This window comes from Pseudochaenichthys georgianus, chromosome 12 (genome assembly GCF_902827115.2).
Source record: "Pseudochaenichthys georgianus chromosome 12, fPseGeo1.2, whole genome shotgun sequence".
In the NCBI taxonomy this organism is placed as follows: domain Eukaryota; kingdom Metazoa; phylum Chordata; class Actinopteri; order Perciformes; family Channichthyidae; genus Pseudochaenichthys; species Pseudochaenichthys georgianus.
In genome coordinates this window covers 27053136-27072473 of record NC_047514.1, presented here as the reverse complement: position 1 = coordinate 27072473, position 19338 = coordinate 27053136, and the positions used below count along the sequence as shown (strand labels likewise).

The 19338-nt window shown below is 45.2% G+C and overlaps 1 protein-coding gene across 1 annotated transcript in view; it reads left to right on the top strand.

Moving 5' to 3' along the window:
- ntng2b (netrin g2b) overlaps positions 1–19338 on the top strand; it is an 80409-nt gene that overhangs the window by 35439 nt on the left and 25632 nt on the right. Inside the window, exons 4-5 of the mRNA XM_034095956.2 lie at positions 17138–17310; positions 18684–18713. Coding sequence (XP_033951847.1) covers positions 17138–17310; positions 18684–18713 — 203 coding nt within the window. The remainder of the gene's footprint in view (positions 1–17137; positions 17311–18683; positions 18714–19338) is intronic.

The following is a 19338-nucleotide window of genomic DNA, read 5'->3' as shown; positions in this document are numbered from 1 at the left end:
TTCAATGAGAGGACGAGCAGCTCAGAGCAACAGGAACTGGAGGGATGTGAGCCTCTAGCCTTCGACATGCACACACCTATATAACACACTACCTCAACAAGCATAACAGGGCCTCTTTAAAGTGCATGAACACACCAAGACGTGGGACCTTTTGACGAGCACGTGAATGCAGCATGGTCCTTATGGAAGTAAGCGCTCTCCCAGGCACCTTTACAGTTTATAATAAGGCTTCACACTTTAAAGGTTGAGAAGTGTGTCTGAAGTCCTTGTGGCGGGCATATTGTCCCTGAATGTATTCTGCTTCCTCATTCCAAAGTTTTTCATTTTGATATAAACACACGCACACACACACACACGAAAGACAAAGATCCTACAAAGATATCCGTATCGCCCCTGGGGGTCCGAGCACTCTGTGGGGGTCTGCACAACAGGAAGAGCCTCCCAGAAACCCCCTGTTGCCGCAGAGCTTCTGTCTCTTCATCACTTTTACATTTCTCCCAAGTCTCTTTGACTTCTCCTGGTGGTCGTATCTTAAATATGGAAGGATGTATAATAATGACCCCCCTCTCCCCCTCCCCAGGTTTTACTCCTTGCAGTCGTGTTCATTAAAACGCATTGAGCCGCAGTAAGAGCTCTGCAGGGAGGGTACAGTCTAATATCCAGCTCTGTAGCACACTGATCTCAGGCCAGGTGAAGGAGGTCTCTTAAGTGCAAGAACTAAGATAAGATGACATGCTGCTTCTCGTTTATGCGTCACAATACTGCTAACACATTGCATATGTTCTGTCCATGCATACATTAAAGCAAATTGATTGATATTAAGGTTTTTGTTTTAGTTGTCCAAGCTACTTTCAAAGTTTAACATATCCATCTAATACATTTTCAATATGACAAGCAGCACCTACATCTTTCTCCAAGACTCTACAGGTGGTGTGAACAGTCTTTAATGAGGGGCCACATGCCATTACAATGTCCTATGTGGACACATGAATAAGGTTCACACACAGCAGTGGTCAGTAATGTCATGTTTCATTAAAAGTGGATTGATTTATATTTTATAACATTCATTATAGGATATCTATTGGATTTGTTAAAGGTGACATGTCATGCCTTTCTGGTTCTCACCGTCCCCTTGTTGTTATGAAGGTCTTTCTGCATGTCACGGTCTGCAGAGTCACAGCCCTCAAAGTGCACCCTGCAGCGAGTAAAGCTCTGACTCAGAGAAGACCTGTCTGCTGCCCCAGAACGCCTCGCTGGACATTTCTCTGTTTCCATGTTCTTCTTCCGGGGCCTATTGACGTCACTAAGTCCAAATGGACCGATTGGCACCCAGCTATCGAACAATAGGCACGCCCTCTGCCAGGGTGGACTCCCGAGCAGCTCACTTCATTATGCTCCGTTTTAAAACGGTTCAATGAAATAGTACGTTAATATGTTTACTTCCTGTCAGCTGAGGTCATTCACAGCAACTGGAAATACACTGGGATGTTTAACACTGTGTAATAATAAATATATTGTTTTGACGATTCATTTGAAAAGGCATATTGTGTAGATACTAGCTGTGAGCATTTGGACACGCGTCAAGCATTTAGATACTTTAACAACATTTTACAAGCACTTACTTTCAACAATATAGGACCTATAACATAAAGTGACACCCTCTGTTTCGGTGAGAGAGAAAGTCGTCTACAATTTGTTTCCGTTTCTCATGGAGAGAATCACAGAAAACAGCGAGGGTGACAATCTCCTCCGGAAGCTGCGTATTCATTTGTATTAAAGTGGGCCTAACTCTGTCTGCTGCTGCTCTTTACAAGATGCAGCCGACCAATCAGAGAGAAGCTCTCAGGACTGCACGCAACAGTCATTTACTGTATCCTGTTTAAATAATTTACTCGTACGCTTATTCACACGCAGTATCTCTCTCGATCTCCATCCACACGTTTAAACGCAGCGCAAATTGTGCTAATATAATGAATCAGCCCACATACACACTAGGGAGGTCACACATCCCCTTACTGCATAGCACACACACACACACACACACACACACACACACACACACACACACACACACACACACACACACACACACAAGAAACACACAGGGTGTAGATTGCAATGACAATCAAGGTCATTGCTAAGCTTTGAATAATTTAAGATGTATTTTTCTGGAAAATTTCATTTTTTCTACAAAAACAAAACCATCCAGTGAACTCTCAACATTGAACATGTTTAGTGAGTGCACGCACGTGTGTGTTTATTGTTCACTGTTGCCTTTACGTCTGTCTGTCAGCAGAATAACGGAAAACTACAAGCCACATGTTTGAGGAAGTTAGCATTATGGTGTAGTCGTTTAAGATTAATTCATGTTGTGTGTAAAAAAAACTGGAAAAAAAGTTTTCAGCAGGGAAAATCCACTGGAACTTCCCTTCTAGGCAGAAACAGCAACAACATGTAGTTGTAATGCTATAGTACGCAACGACAACACAGCTCTTTGTGGAGTCCACGTTGAAGATACACATCACGACACAAAGCTCACAAACAAAGTTGGGAAGCCCACTTTGCATTCAGCTACCTCTCAATATTGAGCATATATAATGAGTGAATGAATGTGTGTGTGTGTGTGTGTGTGTGTGTGTGTGTGTGTGTGTGTGTGTGTGTGTGTGTGTGTGTGTGTGTGTGTGTGTGTGTGTGTGTGTGTGTGTGTGTGTGTGTGTGTCGTGCAGACCCCCAACACACAGTCCCTTTGGGGGCCTTGGATCTCCAGTTGAAAGCATTTCTCCTCTTTCAGATGGCTTTTTTGATAAGTCCCCGAAAAATAGATAGACAATTGAAAAACTATAAAAAGATAGGAGATCTTAAAAAATGTATTTAAAATTGTATTTTTAAGTCAACAGTCAGATTTTCTGATGTTTTCATATAAATCATATAACACTGTATCTTTGGGTTCAGACTGAAAACCCTCACATGTAAATAGGCCTGTTGTGCTTTTAAGCGTGTTCCCTTTCCTGCAGTGTGTGTATTTCTGTGTGTGTACATTGTCTGCAAGGGATCCAATCCCAACGTCCCTTCTCTAACTAAACGATGATGAAAGAAGCACGGTGCAGTCCTATAGTTTCATACTCGACCGCAACTTGCAGTCAAACTTGGTGTGATGTCACAGAATCCCGCCTGTACGTCCACATCTTACATTTAGACGTAATGCGAGGACAGATACTTTCCCCTTCAGCAGATGAAAGCCTTCTGGTGTGAAACTGTGCACATACATCATCCTGCACCGTGAAGGTCACACGTCCAAGAGAAGTAAGAATAAGCAAAAGCACATTTATTAGAAGAGCGAGGATCTCAATCTTTAGATGCAAAAGTGTCACCCACAGAACTAAGTGAAAAGAAGTCCTCTGAGGAACAAGCATCACGAGATTGCCCTTCACAAAGTGTAACGCTTACTGTCAAGCTCTGCATCGTGTCCCGTTCAAGAGAAGTGCGAATAAGCACACATAAAGTAGTGTTGGAGGGAATTCAATCTTTGGATACATAATGACTCGAGAATGAAAATGGAAAACTAGTGTCAACAAGAGTCTTCAGATAATCACTTCAGATAATATCAGATAATGACATAATACGCTTGAGTGGAGGGGTAGGTTAAAGAAATGGTGATGCGTGTACAAACCTCTGAGGTCACGAGAGGAGGCGCCGTGTAATCCCTGCTCACGACATGTTTCAGGGGAGGTCAGTCATAGATGACTCCTTTAGTCTGGAGGGAGGAGAAGGGACACGCATGTGGGAGAAAGGGATGGATTGAGGGGAGGGAGGACAAACAAGGTGAGGGGAAGGGTCCAACGTTGGAAGAGACTCACGCTACAGTATACGGGAGGCTGCACTCCAGGAAAATCGATCCTCTCCCGTCAGAGAAAGAAATTTATGAAGCTGGAACATAAACGCAGTCATGTCCAATTAGCCGCTGTGAATTTACGAGGCGAGGCGAGGGAGGAAGTGGGAGGGGATGCGAGGATAAAGACTTCAGCAGAAGCCAATAAGGCGTGCTGCTGATCAATGATCCGGCTTCACGCGACACACACACACACTCCTCGCTACGTCGCTTCCCACTGCGCTTGGCACACACACTCTTGCAGGCCGCCCTCCGCCAATCAGATTAGAATGAATGGACGTAGTTAAATATCACCTCCAGACATGTTTTATGACTGATATGGTTCTCTCACAAAAAATGAAACAGGCGTGTTAAAATGACATCTACTCCTACTCCCTTTGAGGAGTCCAGAACAAATCAAATGTCCTTTCTGTTTTAATACTGGGCACAAGATGTCTCGTCTATTCCCTTTATATCCAGTTCTCAGTGTTTGGTAATCGTTTAAAGTTTCCTCGTCATATGTGTGGGCTGCAGCTGCAATGAAAAGTGGACCAATCAATCAACAGATCAATATGTTGATGCAAAGGTTGCGGTAAATGCCGTTTTCAACCTCTTACAGTAAATATGCATTTTTCCGGCCTTCTCTGTTTTATTTTATATTCAAATTAGTATATTGAGGTTTTGGACTGACATCAAGAGATATTTTAAGACATTTACTCCACTGTAATGTCCATTTCTAGTGTGTCCACTGATGGTTCCAACTTTTCACGTCACATTTGTGTTAATTGCTGCATTAATGTGTGGACTCATTGACCAACAATAAACTATTTCCCAACTATTTTGATAACTTATCAATCATTTAAGTCATTCTTCATGGAAGTCAAAGCTGTTTCAGCCTCTCAAATATGGAGATGTCCTACTTTTCTCTGTTTTATATCACATTAAACTGAATTGCCTCGGGGTTAGGACTGAGAAAACAAGACATTTAGGGTCAGCATATGTTTCACTACTTTCTGACATTTTATAAATAAAATGATTCATCTAGCTGCAATATAAGTCAACTAAGGCATAAAAAGATAAATATAAAAAAAAAAAATCATTCAATTGATTTTCACCTTCTAAAATATAAAGCTTTTCTGTACCAGCACTTTCTGTTTTTATATCATATTAAAGGTCCCACGTCATGGCCATTTCTACTGATCATAATTCCATTGTTGAAGTCTACTAGAATAGATTTATACTGTGCAATGTTCCAAACTCACATTGGTGTCTCATACAGCATCTCTGTAAAGTCTGTGTATTCACTCTCTGTCCTAAATGGCTTGTTGGAGCTTAAATACTCTAGGGCTTGAGCTTGGGCTCTGAGATGGCCAAAACTATTTGTTTTACATTTTACCGATCAAATACTCGACCACAACTTGCTGTCAAACTAGGTGTGATGTCACAAAATCCCGCTTGTACGTCGACTCCACATCTTAAATTCAGATTCAAGGCAAAGACAGACATCCCCCCTTCAGCAGATGAATGTGTAAAAAGCCTTCTGGTGTGAAACTGTGCACATACATCATCCTGCACCGTGAAGGTCAAACATCCAAGAGAAGTAAGAATAAGCAAAAACGCATTCATTAGAAGCGGGAGGATCTCAATCTTTAGATACAAAAGTGTCACCCACAGAAGTAAGTGAAATGAAGTCCTCTGAGGAACAAGCATCACGAGATTGCCCTTCACAAAGTGTAACGCTTACTGTAAAGCTCTGCATCGTTTCTGTTCACTTAATTCTTCCTGCATGTGGCTCCCAGTCGTCAGCCCTGGTCAGGTGTTAAGTCTCTCCCTGACAAAAGCACTGACACCCATTGCCCATAAGGCTCTCACTCCACTATTACTCCATCAGGTTGTGTGTGTGTGTGTGTGTGTGTGTGTGTGTGTGTGTGTGTGTGTGTGTGTGTGTGTGTGTGTGTGTGTGTGTGTGTGTGTGTGTGTGTGTGTGTGTGTGTGTGTGTGTGTGTGTGTGTGTGGTGTGTGTGTGTGTGTGTGTGTGTGTGTGTGGTGTGTGTGTGTGTGGGTGTGTGTGTGTGTGTGTGTGTGTGTGTGTGTGTGTGTGTGTGTGTGTGTGTGTCGCTGCCGGTTGTGTATTTTGTAGCGTCAGGGGATGGGGACAGTGGCGTAACTATCGACGGTGCAGCCAGTGCAACGCACCGGGGCCCATGCAAACAAAATTGATATATATGTTTTTTAAATATTTTTTAAATATTCTTTTTAAATATTTTTTTTTTGGGGCCCCAATGGCATTGACCGGTTCACGCAGTCTTCAAAGTAACCAAGCAACCTAAATGAATTTGTAATTTGTCTGTCCAATGACCTTGTTCCCTTTCATGTCATGTGATACCTTGCGTGACGAGCGAACCGTTTAATCAACCTGTACTGTAGCTAGCAGCAGCAAGTTCGGTAGCATTATAAAAAATGTAATAGCTTGCATTTATAATGTACAGCAAACCAAAGCACAAGAGCAGCGCTCAAAAGAGAAAGGACAAATGTGTCATACATTATCCTCGAAATTGAGCGCTAACGTTAGCAATGTTGACGTGCAGCGGCAGCCGGAGGCTAACGATAGCTCACCTGCCTCACCACCATCATTGCCATCTAGCTCCACAAGTGAAGCTGTATCCGTGGCCGTGGCTGTGCGACCTTCCAGCCAGCCAGGAGGAGAGGCTGGATGTGGCCGTGCCCGGCGGTGGTCCAACACTTCCCCCAAGGGCCCCAACCAATAGGGGACTCTATGGCGCTATTGAGACCCCCGACGCCAAGATCAAAAGCTATATTATAGCAACCAGTCTATGTAGGCCTCCCGGCCCATCCCCAGAGACACACATCAAGATAACAGGTGTAATCCTCTTCTTAGTTGGCTGTGCCGTGGTCAGGCTGTGGTGGTCTGAGGCTAGGCAGGCTGTTGTTGATAGCCTACATGTGGCGCTTCTGAGTGGTTGTGTATGTCCGTGCGTGTGTGAGCGCATCACCGTGCGCTTATGTCTGTGACGATAGGGGGGCCAATCACAACCTTGTTACGCCACTGGATGGGGAGCTGTTACGAATAGAGAGTGGGCCTTCTCAGTGACGGCTGATAGAAGAAGAAGAAGAAGAAGAAGAAGAAGAAGAAGAAGAAGAAGAAGAAGAAGAAGAAGAAGAAGAAGAAGAAGAAGAAAGAAGAAGAAGAAGAAGATCTCCTGCTGGGTCAGAGCTGCATCGATGCGGTCTGTCATCGCAGGTCAGAGCACGTCAATGCGGACCTTCCTCCTCCTCCTCCTCCTCTTCGTCCTCTGAGTTTCACAGCTGTACCACGTGGTCAGGCAGACTGTCAGCTTTGACACAGCTGCCCTGCTCCCGGCTGAACCCACTGCTCCCCCCCTGCACCGCCTGTACACCCAGTGTTAGGGGGAAATGCATGACAGTAATCAGATTACATGTGTCTGTAACGCAGTAATGGAACACTTACATGCAACAGCAGTAATACACTTAATAAGCGTGTTACTCGTGTTACTTTAAGGTCTTCAACTTTCTGCATAACGGGAGGACAGAACATAAATCAAACGTCCCTTTTTGTTTGCGCTGCACTTGCGAGTTCACGGTTGAGACGACGGAGCAAAAAGTTTAATAAACACAGTTAAGCTCACACACACTGTTTCATGAACATACAGGTTCACCTGCTGAATTAAAAACAGAACAAAAGAACAAAAGACAGTGAACACCATAAAGCAGATTCAGGCAGCAGGCGTGTAGACTCACACTTGAAGTTTTAGCCGACAGAACAGGACAGCTGACAGAGAAGAGACAACATCTGATCCTTTACAACAATTAAAGCTGCGGCCACACGAGGACGAAAACGGTCGTTTGCGTTACTGTTTAGTGTCATATAGACCGTTCGGCCACACGAGGTGGACGACAGAATACGGCACTAAACGACTGAGGAAACGATAACGGGTCCCAAGGTGGATAGAACGGCATACGCAACGCTCTGGGGGGTCAAACGGCTCCGTGTGTACGCCCTATACGATCATTTTCTGATAATGTTGAGGCAATAGCCCCGCCTCTCCCCACCTCTGCTGCTCACCCCCGCGTCAAAGTAAACTGCACCCTGAATTCAGATTATTTATCTTTCTCTCGATATGGACCTACACGCGAGTGAAGTCTAATCTGACAGGACGGAGACACGCAGCTCTGCTCACCTGCAGCTCCTCCCGCTGCAGCAAAACACACACTTCAAGTCAGATCATCACCCTTAGCTATTTTAATTACCTCTCAAACTCCCTACACTAGTTATACATATGTTTATTTTTACTGTCGGCCGGGTCACTGATTACTGGATGAGCTGCTGCATGAGACAGACACTGGCGCTGTCCGAAGAGAGGGAGGAAAAAGAGAGGCTCCGTGTATTTTATTATTATATTATATAGAGTCGTTATTCATTTGTTTTAAAGCTCAATAAATAACAAAGAAGACCTTTGACCGGCACTTTTATCATTTTGTCCGGAAGATTTCAACTTTAATACACGTTGACTGGCGAAAAACTCTGCCCGGTTCCCTCGGCCCCCACCGCGGAGAATAAACAGAAGGGCAACCATGACAACCATGCTTCTTCGCTGCTTTTGTGGAGGACGTTACAGCGCCACGTACAGGCTCGGCTTATGTACTGCAGCTTCTCCAGCGGTTGGAGCTAAACGGAGCGGTCTCGTGTGGACAGACACTATCCGGTGTCTATTGCGTGTGGACGGAAGCTTTTTTGCGATTGCGTTAATCCTATGCGTTTAGTCGTTTTCGTCCTCGTGTGGCCGCAGCCTAAAATAATCCTGCTATTCTCTGTTTTATATCATTTCACTTTGTGTTTGGGAGGACTGACAAAACAAGACATTAAAGACATAACTGAACTTTAAGAAACTGGGATGTAGTGACAGTTTTCTCTTTCTGAGAGTGATAGGTCGACTTATCGATAGAGATCAATATTTTGTTAACCAATTTATCATTCCAGTGATTTTTGACACTGTTTCAGCTTCTGAATTATAGAGATGTCCTGAATCAATTAGAGTTCTGGACTGACAACATAAGCCTCTGTTCTCTCCACACAACACAAGCCTCCTCAGTGAGCTCTGGTGCAATGGGCAGGAACAAAAGGGCGAAAGGGGTAAACATCGAAAAGAGATGGAGGGTCAGATGTGAGATCAAAAGAGAACGACTGGAACGAGTGGTCGCAGCAGAATAAAGTGGAAAAATACAGCAGATACAACAATAGGTTGACTAGAGTAAAGAGAGAGATCAATATATTCACCATTCACGTCATTATTTATGCTACATTTTTAGTTTTTAACATCTAGAATATGTACATTTCCGGCCTTCTCGGTTTTATTTCATATTAAAGTGACAATCGATAGGTTTCATGCTCGCTGTAATGTCCTGTCTAAGTGTGACACTGATGGCTTCACATCACATGTATGTGAGTCGCACGGTGCAACGCGCAGAAGCAAGAGAGCTAAAAGACGGAGAGCTGGAGGATCAAATGTGAGATCAGAAAACAAAGAGCAAAAGGAAAAGACGGGAACGAGCGGTCACAGCGAATTGAATTAGGGAGCGAAAGTTGAAAAATCCAGTAGGAGTAGAAAGGAAAGGAGGGAGTGGGAGTGATAGCTGCGTCCCGGAGAGGAATAGATAGTAAAGAGACAGATAAAGCCCCATTAACGGCTGCTTCCAGCTGCGTTCTCCGGCTCCGCCACCACATGACTCCCCCTTGATGTTTGTTTATCTTTCTTATTATTTATTCCCCTAATTGCTGCGTCTCTGCCGTCTAAAACAGGAAGCCCTCACATCATTAAATACACAGGCCGGCATGACTTCACAGAGACGGACTGAGAGGAGAGCGGACAGAGAAACACGCACAGGCACTGATGTGTACATGGCTATTAGATCAGTAATACTGATCATTGAGTTCATGCAGATATGCAGAAATACATATATCGTAATCATTACTACAAAGATGTGTGTTTTCATCCTACGAAAGGGTTTTACAGTATGTTTTGGAGGATACATAATTGCCGGACGGATAATGTTCATATGCAATATTTGTTCAACAAAGTGTGATTTCTTGTATCGTCACAGGGACGTGGTCGGGACACAAACCTACTCTTTGACCCCACAGAGGCCGTCCCGTCCTGCACGCGTGGGTTTAGGTTACAACAACACTTGATCATGGTAAATCATCGTCGGGTCAGATATTTGGAAAGTACGTCATATCCTGTCTTAAGTTGCCATTGATTTTTTTTACCACCGTTTCTGTGACGATTACTTTAAAGTGCTTTGTGTTGCTTTAACACAACCGTTAAAATGTTAACTATATACCACAAATGAATATTGTTTTGCAAGAGCAAAAGAACAACTGAGATAGGAAGTAAGATGAAGTTCTGCAGTGACATTAAGGGTGCATTCACACCTAATAGTCCGCTCTCTGGTGCGCACCAGACGACAGTTTGTTACATTGTTTCATTTTTCAGAAGGTTCGGTTTGCGTTCACACGGGCAAAACTCAAACGGACTATAAACTTTAAACACAAGTTATGTGCTCGGAAATGCTGTTCAACCATTGGTCAGACATTAAGGGGGTACAAACGCAAATCCCGGCAATTTCTAGCGGAGCCTACGCCATGGAGCATCGGCACTTTCGGCAGGTTATTCTCATGCTGCTGTTAGTCTGTAGATCAACAGACATATGATTATATAATCAGACAACGTCCGTTAAAAAACATTATTACATGGCTTTGTTGAATACTCGATTCTGATTGGTCAATTCAAAACACGTGCCACGTTTTTAATCCAGAACAGACAGACCGCTGTCAAGGATTTATTGACCGTTGTTAAGGACGCTCACATCTGCACAAAGAAGTCCGTTCGATTTAACTGAATACAGTTTGGCTGAAACTAACTGACAAGACAAGAGCGACAAGAAAACAGCGGAGAAGTAACGGGCAGAAACCCTCCTTTTTACGCAGCGGTCCAGACATAGGTCAGACGGCGACACATATGCAGTTGCCAGTTACTTTGGCATTAGGGCAGGGATATCTAGATACTTCGCAAGGTTTGACATCATGAATTGGGCTACTTTTAAAGCAAGCAACGATTTTTTCAAATCTGTAATCAAAAAGCTCCTCAAAAACGCTATCGAAGCAGTTCCTGCCGTTGCCACGTTAGTTCAAACAGTAACAACGGACTATTTTCTTAGCGGATGCATGTAAATGTAAATCAATAAAATAATTTTCTAAATCCACAAAAGCATTTCAATTAATATTGGGAGTCATGTTGTTACTTTGTTGAGAATATGGCCATGTAATAAGCGGCATAATGTGCAGCAGCGCGGTCATTATGGGGAAAAGAACACCGACAGGCTGATCAGGAGCCCGACGCGAAGCGGAGGGATCTAGATCGGCTGCTTATCCATGAGAGACGTCCTGCAGAGGAGGTGCGTTTCACCGACGACAGGTGTTCTTACTTTTATGTAGCTGACGGAGAATTTTTACTTTACACGACACTGTTCAACACTTAATTCTGCTTTACTCTTTAACTAAACAACCGCGGATGTCTTGAAAGACTCTTTCTCTAAAGATTTTTTAAGATATCCGCGTTCTTGTGACACGTAAATACTACGCTTCCTATGTTTTGGTGCGGACTGCGTTCACACCAGCAATGAACCGCTCCAGAGTTCGCAAGCAAGCGCTCCGAGAGCACCTATTTTAGCGGACCAGAGTCCGGTTGTTTGGTTCACTTAAGAGGTCTCGGACTGCGTTCACACCGACCCAAATGAACCGCACCAAGCGGCTAAACGCACCAGGGTTCGATTCAACCGGACTATACAAGGCAGGTGTGAACGCACCCTAAGTCTTAACATTTTAGAAACTTGAGAGATATATGCTGAATAAAACTTTTACTAAAATCCAGTATCATATTTCCTAAAGAACACACATATTGGTGCAAATTGGCGATATATGATTGTATTCTATATGGATGCAAAACTGAAGCAAAAGTTGAGAAATACTATCCCCTGTAGGTTGGAGGACGGTAACCTGAAGGGACACACAAATAGTAACTTAAAATCATACAGAAAAACGACAAGATGCCATTTAGCAGCTGACATTATTCATCAAGGACTTGGTAAGCACAACATATCGTTGCTTATTTGTATTAAGGAGTCTATCTTGGATTTATTTCAGTATTCACATTTTGTGTAAATGCCTTTTTTTTGGTGGCACTTAAAAAGGTCCTATCACGTTATGTGTGGTGGTCCTGCTGGTCGACACACGGGGCATTTCACCAGCAAGGCAAGTTATTTATATACAGTAATACAAGCTGTAACCCAACAACCAGGTTTACCTCCTCACGTTTTAACTTCAAGCTAACCAGTCCTTTCAATCACAAAGTATTAGAAATGCATGTTTATTTGCACAACCTAAAACTAGTATTCCCACACACAAGACAATGCAGGGATATAATCCCCAAGGTCACTTCAATGTATAGTAAAGGTGACAAGGAACCAAAGTTCTGATTACTGATGAATATTCCTGAACAACAGGACAACATTCCTTACAGCGGAATACAGAAGCGTATTGGTGCCGTGGTGGGATCCGTTATATGGTGTGATAGTGCTTGATAGGAAACTGGACACATCAGCAGTATTAAAGTGTGTGTTGACCCACCCATCCTTCTTCCCTGCACTTTGTGTCTCTATAATAGCGTTCATGACTTCCTGCTTTGTTCCCAACAAACAAGAGTCATAGTTCTGACGAATGCAGAGAGCTTTTGTCGCTTTAGCGTAAATACAAGTGCTTTTTGCCCGTTTGCTGAGAAGAACGATGCTCTTATTTGTCCTGGGTCCCCAGCAGACGCATAAACAGAAGTATCGACCCATCATTACACCACCTAATTAAAACACCGCCTTGTGTGTGTGGTTTCCAATGTAGACTGAAATACATTTGAATCACTTACTCCCCTCTCTTCTTAGACTCTCTCTCTCCCCCAGCTCGTGCCCTTCTTTGTCTTTTCCTCCCTCACCTTCTCTCATTTCCTCCCTCTTGCTCTCTCAGTAAATAGACAGGGTTATGATGGATCCATCTGTCCCGTCTTAACTTCCTTCAGCTCAGAGCTGCTACTCCCCACTTTGAAGACTTTGCAGTGAAGGCAGACATCTTGCACATTAACATATGATTGTGCCCATGTATTATTTGTGCGTGGAGGGACCGAAGAAGGGGGATCGGGAGAAATCCCAGTGCAAGCTGTCATCCGAAAGAGAGGGAGCTTAAGAGACATGGCACTTGAAAAGTCGGAGTGTCACATCATTCATGCGGAAGGAGTGCAAGGCAAGAAGTACTTTAGGTCTTCCTGGTGCTGTACTGTGTGGCAGGAGTCAGAGAGACACGTCAAGGGGACGGATCGTCCTCCAAGTTCCAACCTGAGAGCGTCTCCTTGCTTTAAAGGGAACCTATTCTGCTCGTTGTCAGCATGTTCAGCTTCATATCAGTATTAAGTGCCTCTACTAATGTCTCCACGCTTTCATGTTCAAAAAGCTCTTTATTGTTCTCATACTGTCTGTGCTGCAGCACCTCTTTTCACCCTCTGTCTGAAACCAGAGCCCAGTCTGCTCTGATTGGTTAGCTGGCTAGCTCTGTTGTGATTGGCCAACCGCTTAGAGATGTCCCGCCCCTTAGCCTATCAATGTGTTGGATTCCATAGTGATGTCACTATGTTCCTGAAGTAAACAAAGGAGTCCAATTGAGGCGTTTCAAGTAGGGTTGGGAGGGGCAGAGGGGTGGGTGGGGGCAAGTCAGCGTGTAGGAGAGAACAAAAGGATGTTAGCCTTTGCAGACCATTTAAATTCACAAAAGCCTACGACATGAAACAGAATCGGGCCTTTTATAACCATCTAATGACGGTATATTCATGGGTACAAATGAATGTCGTGAGCTGCTGATGGAGGCTTCATTGTAACAGTCATTCAGAGGCTATTAGCCCATGAAAGGCCTCGAACTGGAAGCACGGTCTGGGCCATGGGTAGGTCGATCTCGCCTCTCACCTAGGCCGAGGTCGGGGATCTTGGGCTTAAAAAGGTTGGAGACCATTGTTCTAGATCCCGCACTCAGGTGTGCTTCCACTCTTCAGAGGAGACGGGTGAGATGTATCAGCGCAGACGCAGGAGATGAGAAGCAGTGATATGTTCCGGCGCTGTCAATCACTCAATCCAGGCCTCTGCTTCTCTGATCTGTTGTCTGGCTTCGTCGCTCTCAGATAAATGCATCACACACACACACACACACACACACACACACACACACACACACACACACACACACCTGTCTCATTTCACACACATTCGCTTCAGTCTCTATTCTCTCTATGAAAAAGAGATGTTCAATTCCCCTCCCCGCTAAGTGGACAGCTCGTGTCCTTCAGAAAGCATGCAGGAAACAAGGCCTTGTCGGAGGATGGATTCTCCCTGGCGCATTCTGTCAGCTTGTCCGGGTGATCAGAGGGAAACGTGGGTAATGTGTAGGATGGCCCCTTGATGTGAGACACAACTCCCCGATCGACTGTCTCCATTGGTTCCCCGGTGAGGCCGACTGTGTGTTTCTAACTTTAAGTCATGCTGTATGGAAAGTAATGTTGGGTTGAGGTTGCTTGCTAGCATAAGCCACCAAAGAAAAAGTGATGAGAAAAAGCTGATGAGTTGTGAGGAAGGGAGATTGAAGTAGTCATCTCGCCAGAATACAGCGGCCATTCTTTGAATATTTGATGCAGACGGATAGCTGTTCACTCCAGTGGAACAAACTGGATTGGAGTCCAGTCGCTCATCTGGAAAAGGCTGTAATTTAAAGTCGTAGCCGCCGAATGTCCTTAAGATCCTCATTTCCTTCCCAGAAGAACTTCAACCTTCAGCCAGCTGGGCCCTGCCCTCCGCGGTCGCACCGTGCACACACACACACAATATGTTTATGCACTTACACACACTTGAGCACACACACTCAAGATACTTGAATTTCCGAGCAGTAATTGAAAACAACAATCTGCTCCAAAAGGGCGGTGTGGGAGAGAGAGTGGGTCGGGCCAACAATCTTGGACCTACAGTACTTTGCATTCACTTAGGGAACATAATATATACTATTTCATGAAGCAATTAAAGGTTTCAAATCTATGTCCAGTGAATCAGGACCATTGACTTTTGGTATTGATCCATACTTTGTGGAAGAGTTTGATTCCTTGTTAGCGCTTTATTCAGGGTGTTAATGAAGCAGCTCAGACTGTCTGTACAAACAACACACAGCAGTGGGGTCTGTGCCAGTGTGTTGTGGTACAATACTGACATGAGATCAACATAACAACATTCCAACAGAGTAGCCTTTCTTTAATACAAAAGTACACCTTTTTGCAATACTCTGGGTTACATGTTATAATGCATGCACAGGGACACACACCTTTAACACATACACACATACAAAACCAAAGATGTTCTCTTCATGTTAAAGGTCCCATGTCATGCCTTTCTGGTTCTCACCCGTCCCCTTGTGTGATGTAGCTTTTTCTGCATGTGAACGGTCTGCAGAGTCTCACACCCTCAAAGTGCACCCTGCAGCGAGTAAGACTCTAACAATCAATGTTTATTTATAGCCCAATATCACAAATGTTACATTTGTCTCAGTGGACTTCACAGTTTGTACAGAATATCAGTATGACAATACGACACCCTCTGTCCTCAGACCCTCTGTCCTTAGACCCTCTGTCCTCAGACCCTCTGTCCTCAGACCCTCTGTCCTTAGACCCTCTGTCCTTAGACCCTCTGTCCTCAGACCCTCTGTCCTTAGACCCTCTGTCCTTAGACCCTCTGTCCTCAGACCCTCTGTCCTTAGACCCTCTGTCCTTAGACCCTCTGTCCTCAGACCCTCTGTCCTTAGACCCTCTGTCCTCAGACCCTCTGTCCTCAGACCCTCTGTCCTTAGACCCTCTGTCCTTAGACCCTCTGTCCTCAGACCCTCTGTCCTTAGACCCTCTGTCCTTAGACCCTCTGTCCTCAGACCCTCTGTCCTTAGACCCTCTGTCCTCAGACCCTCTGTCCTCAGACCCTCTGTCCTCAGACCCTCTGTCCTTAGACCCTCTGTCCTTAGACCCTCTGTCCTCAGACCCTCTGTCCTTAGACCCTCTGTCCTTAGGCCCTCTGTCCTTAGACCCTCTGTCCTTAGACCCTCAGACCCTCTGTCCTTAGACCCTCTGTCCTCAGACCCTCTGTCCTTAGACCCTCACATCGTACAAGGAAAAACTTCCAGAGAAAAAAAAAGAACAGAAAAGACCCGTCTATGCTGCCCCAGAACGCCTCGTTGGAGAGTTCTCATGTTGCATTGTTTTCTTCCTGGTCATGGTGACACACACACACACACACTCAGCCTTGTGTTTTCTCAGCCGCGGCTCCGCGGATCCACGCACACACCTGAGTGTGTGCTCAGGCTGAGTTCCGCGGAGTCTCGGTGTCTCGCAGACCCCACGCAGCAACCGGGAAACGACCCCAGTAACCCAGCTCACACGGTCCGCTCCTCACAGCACCGTCCCCCCAACACGGCCCCCCAGACCCCACGCAGCATTCTCATCTGTTTGTCATCACTGGTCTCACTTCCTGGTTGCTAACAAACGCCATGGTAACACATGATCACTGATGTTCCGCTGTAACGGTGGTGGACTCATCAGAACAGAGTGGGCGAGCTGACCAATCAGAGCACAGTGGGCTCACAGGGGAGGGGGGGGGGGGCAGGAGCTCCAACAGGCCGTGCAGGACAGAGAGTGAAGACACAGACTACAGAGATGCTGAGAAACCAATGTGAGTTTGGAACATCGAACGATGTGAATGTATTCTAGTCGACCTCAACCATGGAACTATGATCAGTAGAAATGGCCGTGTCATCGCTTCACATGGTGATTGACAGCTTGGTAAACAACACATTTCGAGCAACCGTGTTTACTTTAATCCAACGCTCCTAATCTTGTTTTACAATAATGACCATAATGCAATTCACCCACAATAGATCTGCTGTGCGTCTCTGCTCAGAGCTTCAACACGCAGCACTTTGTTCTCCTCTTCTTGTGAACACCCCGTAATACCTAGCATCCTTAACACGTATCAGTGTGTGAGTGCAGGTCCACTCTCTGCCTTGTGTCCTCACGTCTCACCTTGCCACCTGTGTGTTCTCCTCTCTTCTGAAAGGTGTAAGTGTAACCTCCACTCCTCCCAGTGCCTGCTGCTGGACGGGAACCTCCAGTGCCAGTGTGAACACAACACCACGGGCCAGGACTGCCAGCGCTGCAAGAAGGGCTTCAAAGCCAAGTCCTGGAAGGCAGGGTCCTACCTGCCGACCCCCAACGGGACCCCCAACTCCTGTACGTACCTCAAACAGCTTCATCCGTCCATTCTGTGGCGATCCAACTCATCACTCTGACTGTTACATAGTGCTGACTAGCTGAATGTCTGTCAGCTCGCTTTACCGCTTTACCGGAAATGACTATTGATTGATCTAAATTGCACTACTTAAATATGTTGCAATACTATACTGCAGACAGGGAAGGTTTCCTCTGAAGGCCTGGACACTGCTGCATTTAGGATGGTTTGTTCTGCGTGTAAAGGAATGAAAGGCTTACAGAAAGGACAGCTACATGTGAAGCTAGCAGCTGATTAGCTTAGTTAACACAAACAGCTAGCCTGGTGCTTTGAAGACAATAAGGTCCTTGCTAAATAATTAAGATATTATATTTAATATATCCCGGAAGAAGTCCAGCACATCACCCCTTATAAAAAGGCTAATTGTCACCTTTACACTTTTTTTTGTATCGGTGAAATAAATCAGATAAACGTATTGTAGTCATTTGTTTCCTCAAAATGTGTCAGTAGGAAGATGTTGTCACTTGCTTGATGGGAGTATAGGTTTATAATCACTGTGAGATCCTGAATGAGACGCAGAATGAAAGGAACGAGTTGAGAGAAGACGACGGAGGGACTGAGCTGGGCGAGTTGTCGTCACCTCGCTGCAGAGAGCAGATCAGAGCGCTGTATCGGCGCAGAGTGCGTGGGGGGAATCCTCTCTGAGAGTGGAGCCGGTAGAAAGATGATAAAATAATAATCTAGGGCAGCCCCTCCCTAGTTCTCCCTTCAAACCAACATAGACACTCACATGGCAGAAAGACACCCAGTCAGACACACCTGTACCTGCTCGCACACTGCAGAGGATGTCAGCATATTTTAATTATGTTTTAAATCATGCTGTTATTCCTAACCCAGTTCTATACCGACACGCCTTCAGAGCTTCATCCCCGCGCTTTCACACCGCTGAATTCCATTAGCACAATTAAACAATTCAAATGTTTGCAGCTTGCTCTGTTGAAATGCTACAAAGAATCCTTACGAAGCCGTTTGGTCTCTGCAGAGTGCATTATGCGTGCTAAGCCAGGCTGACTATAAATACTTGGAAAAACATGCAAAAAAGGCCCAAAGTGTGGACTCAAACATACACATATGATGAGGGGCTCTGATTTCCAGCAGAATAAAAGGTGAAGCCGGGGACTAAGGAGCAGGCGGTAGACACCCAGTAATTACTTGAAGACAGCAAGAGGTCGACTACAACAAACCTTATTTAGCAGAACGCTCTGAAGCACTCTCCGCCTCCTGAGTCTGAAGAAGGAGGCGGAGTCTTTAGGCAAATTGAATGCATAAATAAACAAGTTCTCATCTCCTCTCCCTTGTTCTTATTCTCTTTCAGGCACACTTGCTGGTTCCCCCTCCGGTTCTAGTAAGTAATAATGCAAAGCGAAACAAGAGGGGGTGGTCTTCCACTCTCCCTTGCTTCCTGTATTGTCTCTCCCCCTTTCTGTTGCATTGAAATGTCCTTTTTAACCCCGCTCTGTACGTCTGCTAAACCCTCGCTCCCCCTGTGATGCTCAGCTGGCTCTCGTCAGTCCCCTCTCCCTCCCTGCGTCTCCTCTCTGCTTCATTATTAATAGGCCTCTCTGTCGCCATGTCCTTTCATCACGGCACATCACACCGACCTGCAGCAGGAACTCTTCCACAGCTCGGCTCTTTCTTATTCAGACTAAAGGACAGTGCTGCTGAGGGATTGAAGGAAGCGAGACGGGGAGAGAAATGGTGGAGAAGGAGGATGTGGGCATATGTTAGTGAGTTGTAATGCAGTGTGATTCCGGGTGAGGGGCTCGGGGAGGCAGGAATGAAGGGATTTGATTAGGGATTCTCTGAGGAGAGGCTCAGCCTCCGAGCTGTTGGACAGAGCGATGGCAAAGTGGCAGCATCAGCCCTGACACGCGGGCTGTTCTCCACATGGCCGGACAGTAGCAGGCTGATGCATGGATAGACTCAGCAATTGGACTACACTGCAGAAGTTTTGAAAAGGTCTCCTCTCT